The sequence below is a fragment of the Plenodomus lingam genome (genome assembly GCF_022343315.1).
Source record: "Plenodomus lingam strain CAN1 chromosome Unknown scaffold_20, whole genome shotgun sequence".
In the NCBI taxonomy this organism is placed as follows: domain Eukaryota; kingdom Fungi; phylum Ascomycota; class Dothideomycetes; order Pleosporales; family Leptosphaeriaceae; genus Plenodomus; species Plenodomus lingam.
This window is the reverse complement of record NW_027093974.1, coordinates 745,794-766,033: the sequence shown is the minus strand read 5'-3', so window position 1 is coordinate 766,033 and position 20,240 is coordinate 745,794. Positions and strand designations below refer to the sequence as shown.

Below are 20,240 nucleotides of genomic sequence, written 5' to 3'. Positions count from 1 at the left end.
CTCAATCCGTGAATGACTGTGTGGATGAAAAGGACCGCGCGAGCTCCAAGAAGAATTACATAATGACTAAGAAAATCCGGGGTTGCAGGGATCAGAGCTCCTGCAAGGAACACGCTTTTCAGCCGCAACGCTAGTGGCGAACAGGTCGCGTGCTCACGGATGCTTATGCACCGAACTTCACCAACGCATCCATGTACATGTATGTCTACAGGGCCTCTTGTCATGCTACGTTTGCATTGATTTCGAGGGCATCGAAATGGGCTAGCCAATCCCCCGGTCGGCCTATTCTATAAACTATTGTCTGCCTTGAACTTGTCCCACGCTTCGTTCAGCGTAGCAAACACGGCTGCACTAATCATCTTCTGCTCTGTCGTGGCCGTCTGAGATAACTGGTGTGATCCGTTAGCATCGCTTCGTTCCACGCCTTTCCGAACAATCAAATCATACCTTGTCAGGATGGACCTTGGCAATAGCCTTCATGTAGATGATCTTGACCTTGTTCGGCATGACCAAGTCTCCCATGTTGACCTTCTTCCATCCGGCCTCTTCCCAGAGCACCTGATCTAATGAGCCCAACAGTGCTCGCAAGTTGTCTGACTTTGTGCCCTTCCAGGCAATCAGTTTTGCGTCTACTTGATCGGTGAGCGCAAACTTTTCGTCGTCTACACGATCTGCAGCTGCATTCGCGGCTTTCATCCGCTTGACAGCTTCCGAGTCCTTTGTCGAACCACCACCGAGATCTGACAGAGCAGATGGCTTTGGCGCAGGCTTTCGAACTGGAGCCGGGCGTTTCGCTTGGGCAGCCGCATTGCCTCCGTTTGCAGCCTTCTCGCACCGGTTTCGACCCGAGATACTGATCGCACCTCCCACGCCGTTTTGGACAGCCTCTTTCCAAACCTGGTGCGCTTCTGACCATTTTTCCATATTCTCCAGGGCCTCTGCTTTCCGCATAAGCGCCTTGCCGTAAAACTCCTTCATGTCCTTGTCGCCTTCAGCACCGCCTGTTACAATCTTCTCACCCTCACCTTTGGACACTCCAATGATTGCGAGAGCGGCGTCGGCGTCGGCAATAGCTGCTTTGGGATCGCCCACCTTGATGTTCGTGACAGCACGGTTACATAACACAATGATGGTGACAGGATGCGATTGGGGAAGAGGACTCAGTGCAGCCGAATAGGCGGTATGTGCGGCTGCAAAGTCTCCCCGTTTAAACGCCTCAGAGCCTCGTTGCCGGTCAGATGCGGATGCTCTGAGCGCAGAAGGCGAGACGGGAGGTATTTGACGAGGGGGCACTTTAGGTCGCGGTGGGGTTGGCTTCGCGGCCGGACTCTGAGCTTTGGGTGCTGGAACTGTCTGGAGAAATGGGTTGTTCGAATGAGATGGCGTAGACTGCCGGAATGATTGTGCAGGAGCTACTGGCTCTGGCGAAAACAGATCTACCTGTGGTTGAGGTGTAGCTTTCTTCCGCCGTGCAGGACTAATGTAGGCCTGCGAGCTTTGTTCCTCGACCTCTTGACGCGTCAACCGGGTTGCTGGTCGCTTGTCTAGACTGGGAGGAGGTTGATGCCGCTGGGCTGGCGATTGAGATGACATGCGATCTGGGGTGCCGTTACTCGCCCCTCCTTGCTCTCGTCGCTGTCGAACGGGAAGGTCGTCGTGTGGTCGAGATTGTCTTGTGCGGGCGGACTTTTCAGGGCGACCGCCAGCTTCCAACATCATGGCTTCATCAGTGGCGACCTGCTCCGCCCTTGATGATCTGCTCGACTTGGAAGCGTTTTCTGCAGCCTGTGCGTCACGCATCCACTTGGGTACATTGGGATCGCCCTCCTGATTCAAATCAGCCATGGCCTTTTGCACTTGTTTCCGGCCCGTCTTCCACAGCGAATTCGCTGATTTGAAAAGCGTGCTGCCTATTTCTGAAGCCATTTGGGTGACATCCTTTTCCTGAGAATGGCCATCTTGTCGACGTTGACCTGAAGTACTTCGTGCGTCCTCTCGCATCCAAGCTGGTTGTCGTCCGTTCGCACGTGCTTCCCTAGAGTCATCTCTTGCGCCTGGTCTGCTGTTTCCGCGCCTCGGACGATCCTGCGTCTCCTCCATTCTCGATCGGTCCTGGCTACGGTCCTTGCTTTTGTTCTTGGCTTCTGCATGTGCTTGGTTCAAGAGCCAGCCGACCGCTGCTTGCACGTCTAGCCCAGACTCTGTTGTTGCAAGCGCAATGGCTGACTTCTCGGCTGGAAAGCCCATGTCCACCATCTCAGCGACAGCTTTGTCATGTGCGTTTTGTGGACCTGGCGAAGGTGTACGGTCTTCGGGTGCCTCTTGCTCTCGCGTGGGCGCAGGCTCCTCCTTTGTTTGAAATTCGGATACGGGCTTCGAAAGCAAGCCGAGGATATCATCATCGCCGTCGTTTGCTGAAATGGGGGGTGCAGGAGAAGCCGACTTTTGTGCCATTTGCTTCAGGCCAAACATGTCATCATCGTCGTCGTCCATGGCTGCATTGTGGCTACTAGAAGGCTGTGGTAAGGGTGTCTGGCGTCGGGACACATTCTGGCTGTAAGCTGGCGTGCTTCTACCGCTGTTCTGTGTTGGAATCGGAAAGTGGCTCGAATTGTCCACAGGAACGGCCGAGTTGAAGGCGGCCAGCAGGTCATCCTCACTGGGCGATTGCGCGCGACGCGTTGATGTGGTATCTAAGCCCGCAAATGGCTTGTTAATCGTCTTGGACAGCCCATTTTGCGCAAAAGGATTGTTGCTGGGTGGGGGCACGCCAAAGGCCGAGGGCTGTGGTGTGCTCTTGCCGCTTCCCAAGGTGTCCCAATGCTGCGAGTCCGCCCCTCCAAACGTCGTGTCATACTGTCTCCTCCGCTCGGCCTCTTCTCGCTGCTTTTCCTCCTGAAGCTGCTTCTGGCGTTCCTGTAGTGACAGCCCGCTCCCGGGTGCCTTCGGCTTGTTGCTGGCCACGAGTGCAGCGAAGCTATCGTTGGCGGGTGTTGGGGGCTTGGAGGAGGGGACTTTGAATGGCTGGGAGTTTGCATTGGCAGGGCTGACGCGCGAGCTCGCAAGTGGGACGGACAGTGTGGACTGAGGTGTAGAGCGCCCGGACAGCTGAGGGGTGGGGCTCTGGCGAAAGGGTGGAAGGGTAGTTGGGGTGTTGTGGGCGGGTCTCTTCGCAGGCTGAGACCAGTCAAGGCCAGCCAGATCGTCCATGGCGGAGGGGTCAGGGTGCAAATGGTGTTAGAGAGATTGTATACAGTTGGGTTTCATAATGGCATGTGCATTAGATGTCGAATCTTGGAGCATCCGTTGCCCTGAGCTGGTCGCGCTTGCTAGTCTGGCGCTACTTACGGAAGGAGCCGCAGCGCGCACGTGACACTGCCCTGTGCAATCCAATGTTGAAATGGATGCAGGGCCAACAACGCTACCATCAACAAGAGATTTGTTTGCGCCATCTCGACAGCGGCAAACTTGTCCTGGGTACTTTGGGTGGGCTATTGCTTGAAGGTGTTTGGGCTGTTCATGGCATCATGGTTCATGGCTCAGGTCATGTCTGGGTGGTGAGTAAGAGTATTTCGTGCCAGACTCCGGATGGGTACGGTATGGCAGTGGCGTGTGTGTGCAATCTGAACAACGTGTAGCAGTCTATTGTATTATCCGCCATGCAAATGGCGCTGTCCACGTACAAGAAGCCATGGACGCTTCATGGGACAAGTGTAAACGTTGACAGGGCCAATGATTTCCCCGCGATTCTTTCCGGTGTGATTGGGCAGGTACGGGTAGTAGCTACCATGGTAGTGCAGTCCTGTTGATCTTATAGAACCAACCTGCTCTGTATGTATAATTTCCCGTCCTATGGCATGAGACCGGAGAGACCGAGCGGGTAATCACGAACGTTGCCCGGCAGATGTGCAAGGCCGTGCAGAGGGCGGGACAGGGACGAACAAGCATCCGTTGGTGGGAAAGAGTTGGCTGTCAGGAAGGCGGGCCAGGTTGGCAGGGTCGTGAAATTGCCAGAACACGAATGCATCGGCGGCAGAAGCCCGAAGGGGATTGTGACTTGTTGTCAGGGCCAAAGACCGTGTCGCAATGGCTAACCAAAGGTGACGGTCATCCGCCAAGGCAGGTTTTGGGGTCGGGCAAAGTGCTTCGATTGCGGTCATCAAATTAAGATCTGGTCAGTGAGCGCTGTTGAATCCATGACCGCGGAAATGGACCGTGGACAGGCAGGCACCAGCGAGCGGACTGTCCATCCACTCTTCCCCCTAGTCAGGGATGCCTGTAGTCGGCCGCCTCGGAATGGGTTGATGATACGGCTGTGTGTGGCCCCATTTTGCTGACTCGGGCCGAAGGACCATGAATCAAATCAAATGGGCCGTGGTGAGCGGCACGGTGGCCGGAGCCGCGATGGTCAACTGTTCGAGATTGTCTGGAACGGGTGAATAGTTCCATGGGAGATTATTTTTGGGGGGGAGATGATGTTTTCTGTAGCAGGCAGCCGAATCGTGTGCAATAGCCATCGTGTAGTTTTATGCGCATCCATGGCAGGCTTCGGCCAACCCCTACCCTGCCTACGGTAACTCTACAGTACGACCTGACTGACTGCAGCACACCCTCATGCAATGGGAGGCTTGGCATGGAGGCAGGCAGGCCAGCATCGACCGGTCTGATGAGACGGGCTCGACCCGCCTACCCGCTCCCACAGCCGTGGGATGTGCGTGTTTTGGCGCGGACTCCCGCGGATCCCCGTATTCGATGCCTGAGCCCCCTGTGGCTAAGTTACCTATTGCTTATTGTATTGCACTGTATGTATGTAGTATGAACAGCACCCACCGACGATTCGTGCTTCATGCAGAGTGGAGTGAGAAGCAGCCCCCTAGTACCAGTGGCCATGGCAAATGCACTTGGGTGGCGTAGCAGACGTGGTGCTTGTCATGGTTGTCATGGTTGCTGTTTGGTGGTGGATGAGCGGGAGGGTTGGTGAGGTGGTATCATACACTACTGCTCTACTTGTGTTGGCAACGAGACAGACGACGGCTACTACTATGCACATACACACTCTCTTAGCCGTACCTAGTACCGGTAAGTGTAGTTTTTTTTCTTCCTGTTAGCGTCGTGATGGAGGGGTTCCATTGCGCACAAATGGGTGCCAAAAGGGCTCAGGACGTGCTCTATGCTCGCCTTTTGATCGCTAATCTGGAAAAAGACAAGGAGTCCAGTTCCGAGTGCTAGTATTGGGTCGCGGCTGGGTTGCCACAAAGGGACTGGCGCCAGTCATTAGATTGTTGTCTTCATGTGTCTTTTGCTCCTGAGACTGGAAGCGGTAGTACACAGTGCCTACTTACGCCAAGTACAGTACCTAGCCGCGCTGTTCTGGACATGGACAAGGCAAAGCCAGGCAAAGCAACGGTGCGAATAAGCAAAGTCGACGGCGCAACCCACTACTAGAATTACAGTACTCACATGCACACCTACGGTACATACTAGATGGTAGATTCGCAGGCGCCATCCCCGCGCACAATCAAGGTGAAGAAGAGAGAAATGGCGACCCTGCAGCAAGCCCGCGTCAGCAGCAGCAGAGCCGGGATGTCGTGCCGTTGAGTTTGCAGAGAGAAGGGGGGGGGCCTGCAGCACGTAAGCCGGAAGCGAGAAGGGGAGGGGGGAGATGGAGGGGAGGAGGGCAGAGCGGCGGCGTGGTTTGTGCTTGGGGGAAGTGGGGGGGGGGGGGGAGGGGAGGGAGGGGAGGGGGCACGAGGCACAAGGCACGAATGCAGTTCGGTAGAGGGTTCGCAGCAACATGTGAAGGTTTGTGCTTGGGGGGCAAGGCATCATCCACATGGTTCGCTCGTTCGCTCGTTCGCTCGCTCGCCCTCCCTTCTTGTCTTTCGGTCGCTTCGGCGCTTCTTTGTTCAGGGATCTCCCGGAGAGCGTGCGCTTAGGCTTGCTGCAGTGACCGGGGAGGGGGGGGGGGGGGAAGAGGGAACCCCATCCCTCGTGCTTCCATCGCACCTCTGGCCCTGTTGCGCAAAACCCAAGCTTGGAACAAACGAAGCCTCGAATCCTCCAGGTCTCGAACCCACCTTTTTTCCAGTCCATCCATACATGCCAGTTTACCAAGTTCATCATCAGTCAATCCATCCATTCACCAATCCATCAGTTTATCAATCAATCAATCAATCAATCCATCCATCAGCCAGTCAGCCAATCAATCTCAACCAATCCATCTTCATCCCTCCATCCCTCCATCCATCCGTCTAATTCATTTGTTCATTCATTCATTCATTCATTCAGCCAAACCAGAACCTTTCCACCACTCCTGCACACACACACACACACACACACACCAGACACAGAGACATACACAGAGAGAAACACACACTTGTCTGCTTTGCGCCTTCCGCTTGCAAACCGTCTTTCCCTCCCCTCCCCTCCCCTCCTTCTCCTTCCGTCCCCCTCCTTCTCCTTCCGTCCCCCTCCTTCTCCTTCCGTCCCCCTCCTTCTCCTTCCGTCCCCCTCCTTCTCCTTCCGTCCCCCTCCTTCTCCTTCCGTCCCCCTCCCTCCCTCCCTCCTTCCTTCCTTCCTTTCCTCCACTCGCTCTTGCCTTGCCAGCATGCGTCTATTCAGCCGCAAGAGCCACAAGCCAGATGCCTCGCCCAAGCGCAGCTGCCCCAACTCCTCCAACGGCTCCTTGAGATCTCCTGGCCCCACTCCCACGCCCTCCAGACCCACGAGCTTTCCCGACATACCTCTGCCCAGAGCCCCCGATCCTGCCCTCGATCCTGCAGGCTATCTACGCAGCATCCATGCCGTCCGTGAGCGCTCCAAGTTGGTCCTTGAAAAGGCCAAGAAGAACCAGCTCAAGCACTTCATCGTCGACATGACCAAGTTTGGCGACGTCGCCCGGTTTGTAGTGTCCATCATCAAAGTGCGCCTCTACCTCTGCCTCCGTCTCCGTCTCCACCTCTCACTCACCTCCTGCCTCTGATCTGCCTCGATGTCTTGGACGCCCAGCTAACACACGTGCAGCGCGACTATGCGCCCAACTACGCTGCCATTCCTCACCATGGTCGCTGGCAGCATTTCGAAGTCGGTGGCCGGCCGCGCATTGACCAGCTCATGGCATCCTGGCCCTCGACAGTCGACAACCAGGAGCGAGCCCGCCGCTTGATCGATCTGTTTCTCGTCTCAGTGCTCCTGGACGCGGGCGCTGGCACAAAGTGGCAGTACAAGAGCAAAGAGACGGGCAAAATCTACCGCCGTAGCGAGGGTCTTGCGGTGGCGAGTCTGGAAATGTTCAAGGCAGGTTGCTTCAGCAGCGATGCGAGGGAGCCATGCCAGGTCGACAGCGCGGGACTCAGGAGGCTAGATGTCGGCGTCATAGCGCGTGGCCTCCAGGTCACCGAATCAAATCCCATTGATGGCCTCGAGGGACGCACGAACCTGCTGTTGAGGCTCGCTGATGCGTTGCAACACCAAGAAGTCTTCGGTCTCGAGGCCCGGCCGGGCAACATGCTGGGTAGGTCAATGTCCGGTGGCTGGCCATGTAGGCTTTGCTGACTCGACTAGATTACCTCCTATCACATCCTACCACGCAAGCCTCATCAGTTCCCATCGTCCCTCTTCCTACCTTCTGGAACATGCTCATGGACACATTAACACCCATCTGGCCGGCAAATCGTACCCAGATCGACGGCATCACCATTGGCGATGCGTGGCCGTGCTCCGTCATGCCATCACATCCAACTCACCCTTGGGAGAATATTGTGCCCTTGCACAAGCTCACACAATGGCTCACCTACTCACTCATGGCCCCAATGACCAAGCTGCTTCATGTCCACTTTGCTGGTGCAGACCTCCTCACCGGTCTGCCGGAATATCGCAACGGTGGCCTCCTCATCGACACAGGTCTCTTGACCCTCAAACCAGAAGACCAGAAGCGAGGGTTGGCACAATATGCGCGTAATGCCCAACAAACCGGGCAGCCGAGTATGGAGGTGGTGCCCATGTTCACAGCGGATGATGATGTGATTGTAGAGTGGCGCGCAGTCACCGTTGGTTTCCTCGACGATCTCCTGGTTGACGTGAACAACATCTTGGGCTTGAGCGGCGGCAACAAGATAAGTCTGGCGCAAATGCTGGAGGCGGGCAGTTGGAAGGTAAGAAGCCGTCTCTTGGTGAGACGATGCATGTTAACTCCAGACAGGGTGGCCGAGAGATTGCAGAAGTGTCGCGTCCCAATACCAAAGAACCGCCCATCATGATCCTCTCCGACGGAACTGTTTTCTGAGATACCCCTTGCTCACTTAATCTACTGTAACTTTTATTTCTGTCAGCAGACTGGGTGTCAGAGTACACCCCACGGTTATGTCGCTGAGTTTTATGGACATGGGCGCCGGAATAGGATCTCTCATGTACGGCTCAGGCGGATGACATGTACGACACGATATGGACGGGTCGACATCTCGGAGGCTTTCTTGGTAATACCAGGCTTTGTGTTGGGCTTTTTGTTTGGACAGAAACCTTTGTAGTTTATTCCGCCCACTTGCTTGGGCCCCTTCGATTCACCGCAAATCTCGCGTTTCAAACGCTTTGGCTCTTTTGATATAGTCGAAATAGCCCCTACCAATCCGAGCTTGCTTCGGTCATGCATTTGCCAAGTTTGGAAATCATGGTTTCAAGCCCTGTCGTGCGCGCAAGTGATATTGTAGTGATATTACCCGACAACAGTGGCTGATGGGCGATTTGCGCACCACGGGTACATAGGCATACCGTATGCATGTACCATACTGGTCAGCTTGTCAGTCGCACAACCTTCATCATGGTTTACTCCCATTTCTCTTTTCTTTTTGTGCCAACGCTCATGGCGTACTCTGGCGGCTACCATGTGGGTGTGCATGTTCACGGTTCACATGTTGCGGAGCGGGAGTGCCCCACTTGTCGCCGCCAAGCCAATTGGAAAGTGCGTGCGCGCCCAAGCTCCAAAGCTCAGTCGCTCGTCCAACCCCAGGACCCAGCCCTGTCTACCCCATACGTCATTTGATATTGGCTTTCTTCACAAGCACATTCGATCCCATCTCTGTACCGACCGGTGCCTACTCCTTTCCTCGCTATTGCTTTCTGCCCATACTGTCCTCGCGGTCTTGCGCCTTGTATACTTAATCCCTCAAGTCGGCTCACCGCGTGCCCTCACCAGTCACCACTCTACCTCCAATATGAATAGTGTCAATGTCAAGCGTCAGAAGCAGCGCAAAGTGCTCCTAATGGGTAAGAGTGGGGCTGGCAAGTCGTCCATGCGCAGTATCGTCTTCAGCAACTACGTCGCAAAGGATGTACGGCGGCTAGGTGCTACCATTGATGTAGAGCACTCCAATATCAAGTTCATGGGTAATCTGATGCTCAATCTTTGGGACTGTGGAGGGTCAGTACAACACTACCCACCAAGCTTTACACCATCTGACAAGCTCCAGCCAAGACGGCTTTGTCGAGAACTATCTCAACCAGTCGCGCAATCACGTCTTTGGCTCCGTTGCCGTCCTCATCTTCGTCTTCGACATCGAGTCCCGTGAGTTTGCCGGCGACGTGATATCCTATGGTGCCATTGTACGCGCTCTGCATGAATGCAGTCCAGGCGCCAAGGTCTTTTGTCTGATTCACAAAATGGACCTTGTGCAGGCTCGTCTACGCCAGACCATGTTTGATGAGCGGTCTGAATATATCAGGGATGCTAGTGAAGGCTTCAAGGACACGGTCGAGTTCTTCGCGACGAGTATCTGGGATCAGAGTCTGTACAAGGCCTGGACCAAGATCATTTACTATTTGATCCCAAACGCGGGCACAATCGAGGCGCTGCTGGAACAGTTGGCTGAGGTCATTGATGCGAGAGAATTGATTTTGTATGAGCGGACAACCTGTCTTACCGTGGCGCATGTTACCAGGCAGACCGAGGAGCTCAATCCCTTCACAGACAGATTTGAGCGGATTTCCAGTATTCTCAAGACTCACAAGCAGAGCATGGCGTAGGTGTCCTCGATTCTATTTGGTCGTCCTGTCAGATCCATGCTGACCATTCCATCTAGCAAGCACACCAATATTCCCGCCGGCAGCGCCAACTTTGCCGAAATGCAAATCAAAACGGGCCGCTTCATGTTCTTCATCACACGCCTGACTGAAAATACAAACCTCGCCGTCACGATTCCGCCTTCCGAGCAAATCTTCAACGCCGCACGCGTCAACATCTTCCAAGTACGACCGAAATTCGCTGAGCTCGACATTGCAGCGAAACCGCGTCCACCAATCCAACAAGCCTTTGCCGGCTCAGCAGACACAAGCGATTCGACGGAGCGAAACAAGGGCAAGGAACCGATGCACCAAAGCGCTGGAATATAGAAAATCCCCGAGTCTTCGTCGAGGTTCTGGAAACTTGGAATCATGGATTGGACGATGCGTGAGGACGGGATGGAGAAGGACGAACAGGCATGGATGCGTGAGGACAACGGGGAGCAAGACGCTCAGACAGCTCGGCGTAGGAATGGCAGAGAAAAAGACCAACATGCCACGACGGATGAGGATTTTACCACAGGGACCACCCATGGAGATGCGCGTTCCCCTCTGGAAGAAAGTAGGCCAACAACCTCTTTTTCCCCGCCAACAGAATTTCCATTCCCAATCCAAACCGCATCAGCAACATGCGGCTCCTCTGTACCTACACTCTACACCGCAGCCGCAGCCACAGCATCCCGCACCCAGAACCACACCCCTGTCCCCGGACCATGTATCCGCGATGACAGGGAAGAAGAGGTGGATTTTGTAAGCTGCAAGAGTCGCCAGTCGAGCGTGGAGAGGGGTGGGATGGTCGGGATTGGGATTTTTGAGGAGTGTGATGGAGATGGTGGTGTGAGGGTTGTAGGGGAGGCGGGGAGGAGTGTGTGGGAGAGTGTGTGGGGGAGTGTGGGCGGGGAGTGTGTGGGGAAGTAAGCGAGAGTGAGAGTTGAAACTGAGGAACAATTAGGCTACAAGTTGATGTAGTAATATTGTTACTCAAACACTACCCACTCTTGCATATATGAATGGAGCATGTATGAATGAAGCACGTGAGTACGTAAGCAAGTAGGCAAGATGGGCTGTGCTGGTGTAAGAGGATGAGGAGAAGAAGGAGAAGGAGAAAGATATGAGTGGGGATTGGACATAGGGCTGGTTTATATGGGGAGTTGGAGTTGGAGTTGGAGTTACTATAGTAGGTACTTGGTGCTTAACTACTACTCCTCCTGCCCCCTCCTGCCTACTCTTGCCTACTCCTGCGTGTGCCTGCCTACTCCTGCCTACTCCTCTAGCTAATACATCGATCCCCATCCCCATCCCACCCCACATCACAACACCCCCATCCCCATCCCAACAAAACTCCACACACCAAACCAAACACCCCCAAACAACCCAATCCCTCCTCTATCAATCCTAGGCATTTACACTCCTCCTATATCACAGAGTGTAGAATCACATAGTCTAGTCTACTTGGGGCGTATGCGGCATGCGCGGATAATAGTGTCCTTGTTGTATTTCTACTGATGTTTCGCTTGATGTCTTGGTCTTGCGGGGGAGTTTGATGTCGCTCTGTGGCTCTGTTGTATTGTGGGTGGGGCTGGGGATTGTGTGTGCATGTGTATGTCTATATCCTGCTGCTGTTGTGTGAAAGGTTTTGGGTGTGGGTTTTGATGTTTGGGGGTGTATGTGTGGGGGTATTTGTGGGGTTGGGGTTGGGGTGTTTGGGTTTTGTCATGTGCTTGTTATTGATGGTTGTTGTTTTGATTGGGATTTTGGGGTTGGGTTTGGTTTGGTGGGGGGGTGTGGTTTAGAGGGGTTGGGCTGTGTAGGGGGGGGAGTAAGGGGGGTAAGAGAGGGGGAGAAAGGGAGGGGATTTAGATAGGGATAGGGTGGGAGAGGGAAGAGAGATGGAAGGAGGGAAGGGATAAGAGGAGGCGGATAGATAAGAGAGGGATAGCTAGGGGAGATAGGAGGGAGAGTCGTGTAGGAAGGGAGGAGTAATAGCAGAATAAGAGGGTGCAAGGGGTTAAAAAGGGTTAAACAGGGTTTAGAAGGGTTAAAAAGGGTTCAGAAGGATTAAAAAGGGCTAAAAGGGTGAAAGAGCGAAATAAAGGAGGAAGAGAGGAGGGGAGGGGGGGTAAGAAGGGATAAGAGGAGAGAAAATACAGAAGAGGGGAGACAAAAAGAGACAAGAAAAAAAAGAAACCCACAAACCCACCATTCCCAACCCCAAAAACCTACACATCCACACTCCAAGCCCCAAATAAAACACTAAACTTTTAAAGTAAAACCACACTACGCCATACCATGCTCTGCTACTCGGCTCCAAGATCTAAACTTAGTCTACAGCATTATATCTACAATCTGCACCCTCTAAATGGAAAGTGAGTCTGGTGCTTACCTGTCTGACACTGAATTGAGAGATTTCTTTATAGAGTTTTAGTAATGGAGTAGGTGGGGTGTTGGGGGCTGTGATGTGTGGATAGTTTAGTAGTAGTAGGGGAGTAGAGGTGGAGCGTTGGGATAGGTTTGGAGGGTAGAAGAGAGAGGATACATAGAATTGCAGTTTGCAATGTGTCCTGTCACGCTCACGTTCTAGTGTGATTATATTCTATGTAAATCGTAAATAGGTATGGTAGGATTACAATCTGGCTGTTCAGGTGTGTACTGTGATAAGAAGTTGGACGAGATGGATAACTAAACTTGTATCAGTTTTACTGTTTATAACACGTCTGGGGAATTCTAAGTGAACTGGGTGTTTTCTTTGTGTTGGTCATGCGTACAGTGTGTACCAGGACCATGTTGGCGGTGGGCGGGTATGGGGTGGATGTGTTGGTGTTGGTGATGGTAGTTATAGTAATTTTTGAAGTCTATGTGAGTGTCTTGCTTGTGGAGTTGTGCAGAGGGGTAAAGAGATGAGGGAACACATTGTGTGTGTTCAAGTGTGGGGAGAATTGCGATTGGTCGTTGCAAAGGGAGTGCAGTCTGCTACCCATCTTGTTACATGAAGACCAGGCTTGTAAGTACATTCTATCAAAATAATGTCTAAACTCAAAGAATTCACTAACAACATGAGGTCAGATACTACAATAATCATGCAAATTCCATCCATGAAACTTCAATGACTCCTCGCTGTCAAATCCTTCACATCGCATATCCTAATTCTCAATCATCAAAAAGGACACACTGTTTTGTGACAAGAAAGCAGATCTTCACAACCTCCATCATCCCAGCAGAGTTTCCCCCAGCCCAAAGTCCATGGCACTGCCGTAGCTCAATCCCCCCACGATACCAGCGCACAACGCATCGCCAGCCCACACACTCCTACCCTGGTACTTGCTGCCCGGCCCACCAGAACCCTTTTTCGCTCCCACGCCCACGTCGCAATTTGCGAAGATATTCGGAGGCGGGAGAATACGGGTACAGTGGATAAACCTTCCACAGCGATGATCGCACACTAGGTAGGCTTTCGCAGGGTCCTGTCGAAAGTTTCCGACATTGTGTAGTTGCGAATTCAGCCAGATAGACATGTGCAATACCTAAGCGATTGACGCGCGGGCACAGTTTTAAAGATGAATTGAGTTTTGATACAGTGTGATTTAGGGTAATTATTGGCACACGAGCCTTCTCCACACAGGCTGGTGGTGATTGTGACGTACTTGATTGGAACATGCACCTGAGACAAGATTTCACAAGGTAGGGCAAGACCGACGAGTAGAATGGTGAAGCTCTTGGACCATGGTGCAGGAGACGACTTCCGTTGCTGTTGAGTGGGTTCATGCGTCAACATGTGATTTGCGCTGAGGGGACTACTACTACATATATGGTAATCTGAGCGATGCTGAGGTTACCGTTCCTGCCACATAGCCATTACCAACTTTCGAGTATAGTTTAGGCACTTGCAAATAAGCACAGAGCCACGATCTGGGGCATCGTTGATGCCCAGCCCTTGGTACTCTGGTTGAGCGGTTGTTTCGTGCGGGGGAAGGGCATGAGAAGGGGGGATCATGTATGTCTGACGTTGGACTAGGGAGTTTACAGTTCGGCTTTCGATAGCGTAGCTTGTGATGTGGTTTCTGCTGCTAACGAGCACGTACATGCAAGGTAGTGGTCTCGACGTTCGGTGAATCCCGATCAAAGTTGCTGTCAAGACGGGCCTATTCGCCAAGAACCACAGCTTCGACATATGCGATAGAGCTAGACTGCGATCTGTCAGGCGTACTGGCAGATGCAACGATGCTAGATGAGCCCTTGCTACTGAAGGCGTAGTGTAGGTATTGGGGCGTTGTTGGTGGTCCGGAAAGCCACACACAGCCGACACATGGCGCGTACCATTCATCTCTCCCTTGTGAGGGCCAGTCACTGCGCACATATTCCTGGCCTTAGACTCACCCACAATAAGGGAAACCCGGCAGCCATCTACGACACGCGTGGCAGTGCTAAACATACTTCTAGACCACCCTGAGCCCGTGATTCACCCAGCCGATCTCTGTGGGCTCGTTCTCGATTTACAGCTTCAATCGAGCATGTAAACTATCGCGCTCTTGCATGCGTCCGCATAACGACGTTTCCAGATGGAGAGAGAGGGAGATTGTTGTGACGAATTGAATGGCATTCGCTACAAGGTCCTCCGTGTTAGCTACACGGCGATCGAATATCAACTTGGTAAACTGGTACACTGCACGCCTTGTTGACCCAGCTACCAGAGCGACTAATGCAATACGTATTTCGAAATAAGCTTTCGGGGCCCCTTCTCCCACCAATGATGACATCACACAGGCGAGTTCTCTACCTGGGCAGAAGAGCCGATGAAACTCTGGCTTCAAAAAGTCCCCGAGAAACCGCTATAGGGGATAGGTGTTGCCAGGTTGCATGTGCGGAGCATTATGTGTAGCGTGCGCACGCAGCCGTGAAGGCTCGGGCGGAAAAAGGGTTCAAGAGCCGGGCCACAGGAAGAGGGGTCCATACATACTCTGTATTACACTCAAGGTTTCCGAAGCTTGCAGACACTTTCTGGCAGGGCGGGGCAGGGGAAGGGGGGTGGAGAGCGAGACGATTGTTGGCATATTCGGAACTGGTGGTTGGGAGTCAGCTATTTTTGCCTTTTGAGGCGTACGGCGGACCTATCTCCTGCAGTGCCTACTGCTCCAACCCATATCTAACGACAAAGACGCCATGCCTCCTGTGCATGCTGTCTACTAACGCAGTCCAAATACAGTATCAAGCCCATGTCACATGCAGCTTGCCGCATAACCAACTCTACTGAACGAAGCGATCCTTCCGCCCACCAGCTAGCCATTATCAAACTCCCCCCCCCCCCCTCGATTCTTTGGCAAAGCCTATTGTCTCCACCAACAGCTCTGGTGGCTCATCCTCCTCATGAAATGGGGCACATGACCCCATCTAGCTCGGATTTCAAGTCGCAAAGAGGAGCCTCACGTGTGCAATGCAGACACGCGAATCCATCGGTAGGGTGCAAGGGATGCTATAGTAAGGGTCTCAAATCCGGTAAGTAAGCCACAGCTGCCGAGAAGATCGACGGGAACAAACCGCATGCATGGTTCCGTGGTCGGCTCGGGTTGTCCGCCAAAGCTGCGCTTGGATGTGTGCCTCGCCCCGCTTTGGGAACCAAGATACCAAGTTCGTGCGCTGCTTTTGCGGAGGGGCGATTGCTGTCCGCCGTGCCATCCAAGGAAAAGGGTCGTTCTAATAGCCATGGGATATGGGGTTAGTCAGGCGAGGACTCGGGAATCTGGGACACTCTACGTGATCGACGCTTCTGCGCAGCTTGAGTGTTTTCCCCACGTGTTTCCATTGAGCTTGGGACGACCGTCGGTGGTAGTGGAAGGAAGAGCCGTGGTTGAGTAACCGGTGTGGAATCGTGTTGCATGAGTGGGGGGGCTAATACATCATTTGTGTTACTAGTCGAATGTTGGTGGTACCCGTAATGCATGGGCAGTGATTTCGTAGCATGGACAAGAGTGACACCCGAGGTGATATTGGAATCTCCAAGCACAGACACTGCATTGACGCCACATGGAAGCTGAGATGGCAAATACAGTTGTCCATAGTCTTACAGCATTTGCACGGATTTTGATCCACCGCGACAAACCTTCTGTGAGCGGACCCAGGTCACCGGGCGTCATCTCTTTGTAGATAGGATGACCCCAGGCCAATCAGAGTTGGACTTTATCGGCCAGGTCTGCCACATCGTTGGAATGAGCGTTCACACAGCATATGTGGTTGTTTCCGGTACCATGGATCTTCGTACTAGTGGTTGTTACTACAACAATCGAACCGAACATGTCCGTTCTGCTATGCTACTATCAATCGAAAATTCAGGAATCAGGATTGTAACCTAGAATTCCTACTTTTGGTTTCCCAGATATATACATTTGCAACGCGGACACACTGCGTCCGAACTGTTTACAGTGCCGGCATGTGGACCGCTGCACGCTTTTCATGGCTACGCAGCGGGTCCAGTAACAGGCCATAGAGATGGGTATACAATGGTTCCACGACAGTGCACGGCAGTATGTAGCCCATCTTTACGACACAGATGTACATGTTTAGATTATTGAACGTGATTTGTTTGGAATGAGCTGAAAAGGTAGCGTGCAGTGATCCGTAATGTCTCATGTCCAGGATGATGTGATGACTGAAGTTTGTGGGCGTAAAGGATTAGACCAGGTTGCTGAGCAGTGACCTGAAAAGTACTCGGGGAACTTGGTAGCATTGCCGTGGTTTAGCACACGAAAAGACCCCTGTGACAGCCCATGTGCTGATTAGGTGTGACTGGCCAACTGCCCGACCACATCGAGCAGCAATTGCTCATCGACCTTGTACAGCACATCGTCATTTCCAAGGGCTGGCTCCATGCTCGCGGGAAGTTTCCAGCAAGATCCGTGGCTCCCATTCCGAATACCTCGCTGCTCCTGTCCAGCGGCCTCTGACAACTGCCTGAGACGGTTGGTAATCACTATTTGTTGTGGCTGCGCCGATTTCCAGAAGTCGACCAGCTCATCCATACCTGACATTGTCGCAGTCATGGATGCTAGTAGGTCTGGCAATGTAGAGAAGGTACCAGCCGAGGTCAGCACGTCTATTGACTGAACAAGTGCGTGGCCGGGAAATGGCGTCGAGTAAGGGAATTCAGAGGAGGTACCGTTTGCCAGACGTCGTTGACGGTTGATTGCGGCCAGTGAATGCATCATCGATAGCACAATAGATGCGTTGCGAATGGCTTCTTTGACGTTGCGCTGTAACTTGTCTGTGGATAAAGCACGTACGCGAACGTGGCGGTTGAGACGAATGAGCGCTGCGTGGTGAAGTGCATGTATGGAAATGAAAGCACCTGCATTGCCTTCGACTGTGCTGGCGTCCAAGTTTTGGGGGCTATATCGGAGGTTGGCAGGCAATATGTTCCGCCATACTGCTAGCCTTTCGTAAATCCTCGTGTAAAATTGCTCGTAATGTGCTTCATACCCGTACTCGGGCCGGCGAACTGATCGTTCTGTAAAGGTGAAAATATCGCCAAATATCGCTGCGATAAGGCATGAGTACGCCATGTCCCCCAATAAAGGTGTGTTCGCAGGGACTTGTCCACTGTAAAGGGCTTCCTCGAAGAATGGCGATTCAGACGGCGTTGCTGCTTCATACATGCTGTCGCGACAGGGCAGACGCACAAAAGCGTCCTCGAGGCTGATCACAAACAAAGTTCCACCGAGAAATCCATGATATCGCTATCGCACAGTCAGTCAGTCAGTCAGTAGCGGATTACTGGTAGGAGTCAGCCCATAACTTACCTCCATCAAGAATCCAGACCAAAAAGTACGACGACAGCATTCTTCAAAGGTTGAGCGATCGAAATGGAAGATGGGGTCTCGCGCGTGCTCTGTGAGCTCTCTCACGCCTTCCTCAGTGTTTAGTTTGAGAGCAGCAATCGCACGGAGACTCGCTCCACAAAAGTCCCAAGCTTCCTGTGATTTCCCTCGAGCAAAGTAGTAAAGTGCAAGCAGTAGTCGTGTTTGACATAGTTGTAGACTGAACTTGCCGAAACGCCTCTCTGCTGCATAAGAAGCAATATATGCAAACCGTTTTCCTAAAGCACGTTTGTCCGGATCAGCCGAATACAGCGAGCCCATAGCTAGGATTGAGTATATGAGCATCAAGGAGTCTTGGTCCTTGTCACGATTGGACTCAACCCATGCAAGAAAGGGTCTGCGAGGAAATATTCCATAGGTCGCGCGGCCAGCGTGTAGAAAGTACAGATCAAGAAGGTGCATGGTAAGCCTGGGATCTGTTTCAAAGGGATCTTGCTCCCATTGGATGGCTAGTCGGTCCTGGTAAGATCCACGTCGCGGATCATCGAGACCCTGCTCGGTCATGGATTCACTCCAGTCCGATTGCTCTGATTGTACAGACATGTCTCTCGAGCCCGCGTTTGGGTTAGTGCGAAACGGTCGGGGCCGTAAGGGTGTGCTTAGACTCCAAACGTCAGGTTTCGTAGTTGGTTCCGATTGCTCTCCAGGAGCCTTATTTCGATATGAGATCGCTGTGGGACTTGGACCTTCGAGCGACGAATTCTTATATGATGGCATGGCATTCGATGGCGATGTCTCACCAGACGCATTGTCTGTGCCTGCCTGATTAAGCCCACTGAGATTGGTTAGAATTCATCATATCCTGATACATCAAACGAAATTACTCGGGTCGAAGGGTATACGAGACCATATAATCAATGCGACACCACCGCTTCTGGAAGAACGGAAGCAGTGCCGGAAGAAAGGCGGGACAAGAACTCACCCTCGACATACTCTTTGCGATTTCGCGCACTGGTGGCATTTTGGGAATCCCGGCTCGCATTTAATCTTCTTTTCGCGGCAAGTAAGGCAGGCTTGGGCGAGTCTTTTCCGTGGTTTGCCTGCTTTTGTAATGCCCCAAGACGGATTGACCGGCTCTCCATCGATAATTGCGCGACAGTAAGTCCCGTCCTCGTACACATAGCAGACACCCTCGCCTGGGATGTCGCGCTGGCCAATACATCGTGACGCCCGAATAGGAGCACGTGAAGAACCATCGAGCCGTCGTCTCACAGGCCTGTCTGGGTCCGCTAGCTCATCCTGTGCGGCATGATTTGCAACTGGCCCCAATGTTTCTTTCGTAGACAAAGGCATTCTGTAGTCTGTACCCATTGAGCCATGATGCGAATGTTGTACATGACTATTGCGACGATGAGGCTCGTATCGACTATGCTGGAAGGCAGAGCTTGATGTTGAAGAAGTTGTAGACTGCGAATCGGTGTGGGGAATGGATGGAGTCGGACGTTGGTGGTATGTCGTTTGAGAAACGATAGCATTGTGTTCTGGGTATCCTCGGGAAGGAGCATCAGCTTCATGCCGCCTCTTTAACGTCGGGCTTGAAGATCCGTAGCGCGAGGACGAGCCGTAGGCGCCTGGATTTCTATTTGACCGCGATGGTGCGATGGAAGACTTCTTGTCGAGCAGTTCCGGTTCCAGAAGAGTGCGGAGACTCGGTAGTTGGGGTGGATTATGCTGATGTCGATTGTGATCCCTAGGACGACCCTGATGATCAGATGTGATCAACTCTGGCCTCGACGACAAAGCATGAGTGGATTGATAGGGGGTGTATGAGGGTGGCGGACCCGGATGTGAGGGTATGCTAGGCGGACGGCTCATGTTGATGAGCATAGCAATTGACAGTGATGTATTCTGATGTTGGGTGAGTCCGACTGATGTGGCTTGTCCAGTACGAAACACCTCTTGAGCCAGCACACGAAAGATTAGGGATTGCAAGGAAAGTGAACAGCCTAGGAAAATCCAAATGTAGACACTGCTCTAGGCTCGACACTGATGCAATCACAGCATCCATCGATACCCAAAAGTCGGGTACATAAAGGTACTTGATGAATTGGGCAGGTGGCCAGCGAACAAGGGCGCAAGTGGAAGCGTCTCGCCTACTATAGTATATTCGCTAGGACGTATTGCAGATGGCAAGGTTCTAGAAAATAGGCCAAAGTATAATCAGTCCGTGCAGGGCTGACGTCTGACAATAGTACACTCCCGGCTCCTTGCGAAGCGTAGCCGAAGCGCAGCGCAGTAGGGCAAGGAAGGGGGTATGTAGGGGTGGGGTGCAACGCGGGAGGCAACTTACAGCTACAGGGTCTGCAAAGGTGCGGCGCAAAT

General features: G+C 52.8%; 6 protein-coding genes across 6 annotated transcripts; 3 read left to right on the top strand and 3 right to left on the bottom strand.

Annotated features, from left to right (window-relative positions):
* Positions 1-287: 287 nt before the first annotated feature.
* Positions 288-3,306, bottom strand: IAQ61_011235 (uncharacterized protein; the record flags this gene model as incomplete). The annotated part of the gene is made up of 2 exons (XM_003843737.2): positions 448-3,306; positions 288-389 (listed from the first exon to the last, which is right to left on the bottom strand). Exons 1-2 carry the CDS (start codon positions 3,208-3,210, stop codon positions 288-290), a joined length of 2,865 nt encoding a protein of 954 aa, XP_003843785.2. The 5' UTR covers positions 3,211-3,306.
* Positions 3,307-3,392: 86 nt separating this feature from the next.
* IAQ61_011234 (uncharacterized protein) lies at positions 3,393-3,638 on the top strand (the record flags this gene model as incomplete). Its single annotated transcript, XM_066099110.1, has 1 exon — positions 3,393-3,638. One exon carries the CDS (start codon positions 3,393-3,395, stop codon positions 3,636-3,638), a length of 246 nt encoding a protein of 81 aa, XP_065950629.1.
* A 2,873-nt stretch (positions 3,639-6,511) lies between these two features.
* IAQ61_011233 (uncharacterized protein) lies at positions 6,512-8,701 on the top strand. Its single transcript, XM_003843736.2, has 4 exons — positions 6,512-6,922; positions 7,024-7,513; positions 7,564-8,153; positions 8,201-8,701. The coding sequence occupies exons 1-4, from the start codon at positions 6,608-6,610 to the stop codon at positions 8,282-8,284; spliced, it is 1,479 nt and encodes a 492-aa protein (XP_003843784.2). The 5' UTR covers positions 6,512-6,607; the 3' UTR covers positions 8,285-8,701.
* Positions 8,702-9,008: 307 nt separating this feature from the next.
* IAQ61_011232 (uncharacterized protein) lies at positions 9,009-11,304 on the top strand. The gene is made up of 3 exons (XM_003843735.2): positions 9,009-9,415; positions 9,465-10,013; positions 10,074-11,304. The coding sequence occupies exons 1-3, from the start codon at positions 9,210-9,212 to the stop codon at positions 10,381-10,383; spliced, it is 1,065 nt and encodes a 354-aa protein (XP_003843783.1). The 5' UTR covers positions 9,009-9,209; the 3' UTR covers positions 10,384-11,304.
* A 1,669-nt stretch (positions 11,305-12,973) lies between these two features.
* On the bottom strand, positions 12,974-13,825 carry IAQ61_011231 (uncharacterized protein; the record flags this gene model as incomplete). The annotated part of the gene is made up of 2 exons (XM_066099109.1): positions 12,974-13,151; positions 13,575-13,825. The coding sequence occupies 2 exons, from the start codon at positions 13,823-13,825 to the stop codon at positions 12,974-12,976; spliced, it is 429 nt and encodes a 142-aa protein (XP_065950628.1).
* A 2,434-nt stretch (positions 13,826-16,259) lies between these two features.
* On the bottom strand, positions 16,260-19,981 carry IAQ61_011230 (uncharacterized protein). The gene is made up of 3 exons (XM_003843733.2): positions 18,841-19,981; positions 17,841-18,693; positions 16,260-17,777 (listed from the first exon to the last, which is right to left on the bottom strand). The coding sequence occupies exons 1-3, from the start codon at positions 19,743-19,745 to the stop codon at positions 16,821-16,823; spliced, it is 2,715 nt and encodes a 904-aa protein (XP_003843781.2). The 5' UTR covers positions 19,746-19,981; the 3' UTR covers positions 16,260-16,820.
* Between the last annotated feature and the right edge of the window lie 259 nt (positions 19,982-20,240).

What these genes read in the sequence shown, in the direction of transcription:
- IAQ61_011230 (XM_003843733.2), bottom strand. Translation starts at nt 19,745, where the DNA reads ATGCTCATCAACATGAGCCGTCCGCCTAGCATACCCTCACATCCGGGT. An exon ending in TCGCAAAGAGTATGTCGAGG is followed by an intron (nt 18,694 to 18,840) that starts GTGAGTTCTTGT and finishes AACCAATCTCAG; the next exon opens with TGGGCTTAATCAGGCAGGCA. An exon ending in GGTCTGGATTCTTGATGGAG is followed by an intron (nt 17,778 to 17,840) that starts GTAAGTTATGGG and finishes ACTGTGCGATAG; the next exon opens with CGATATCATGGATTTCTCGG.
- IAQ61_011232 (XM_003843735.2), top strand. Translation starts at nt 9,210, where the DNA reads ATGAATAGTGTCAATGTCAAGCGTCAGAAGCAGCGCAAAGTGCTCCTA. An exon ending in AATCTTTGGGACTGTGGAGG is followed by an intron (nt 9,416 to 9,464) that starts GTCAGTACAACA and finishes GACAAGCTCCAG; the next exon opens with CCAAGACGGCTTTGTCGAGA. An exon ending in ACTCACAAGCAGAGCATGGC is followed by an intron (nt 10,014 to 10,073) that starts GTAGGTGTCCTC and finishes CATTCCATCTAG; the next exon opens with CAAGCACACCAATATTCCCG.
- IAQ61_011233 (XM_003843736.2), top strand. Translation starts at nt 6,608, where the DNA reads ATGCGTCTATTCAGCCGCAAGAGCCACAAGCCAGATGCCTCGCCCAAG. An exon ending in TTGTAGTGTCCATCATCAAA is followed by an intron (nt 6,923 to 7,023) that starts GTGCGCCTCTAC and finishes ACACACGTGCAG; the next exon opens with CGCGACTATGCGCCCAACTA. An exon ending in CCGGCCGGGCAACATGCTGG is followed by an intron (nt 7,514 to 7,563) that starts GTAGGTCAATGT and finishes TGACTCGACTAG; the next exon opens with ATTACCTCCTATCACATCCT.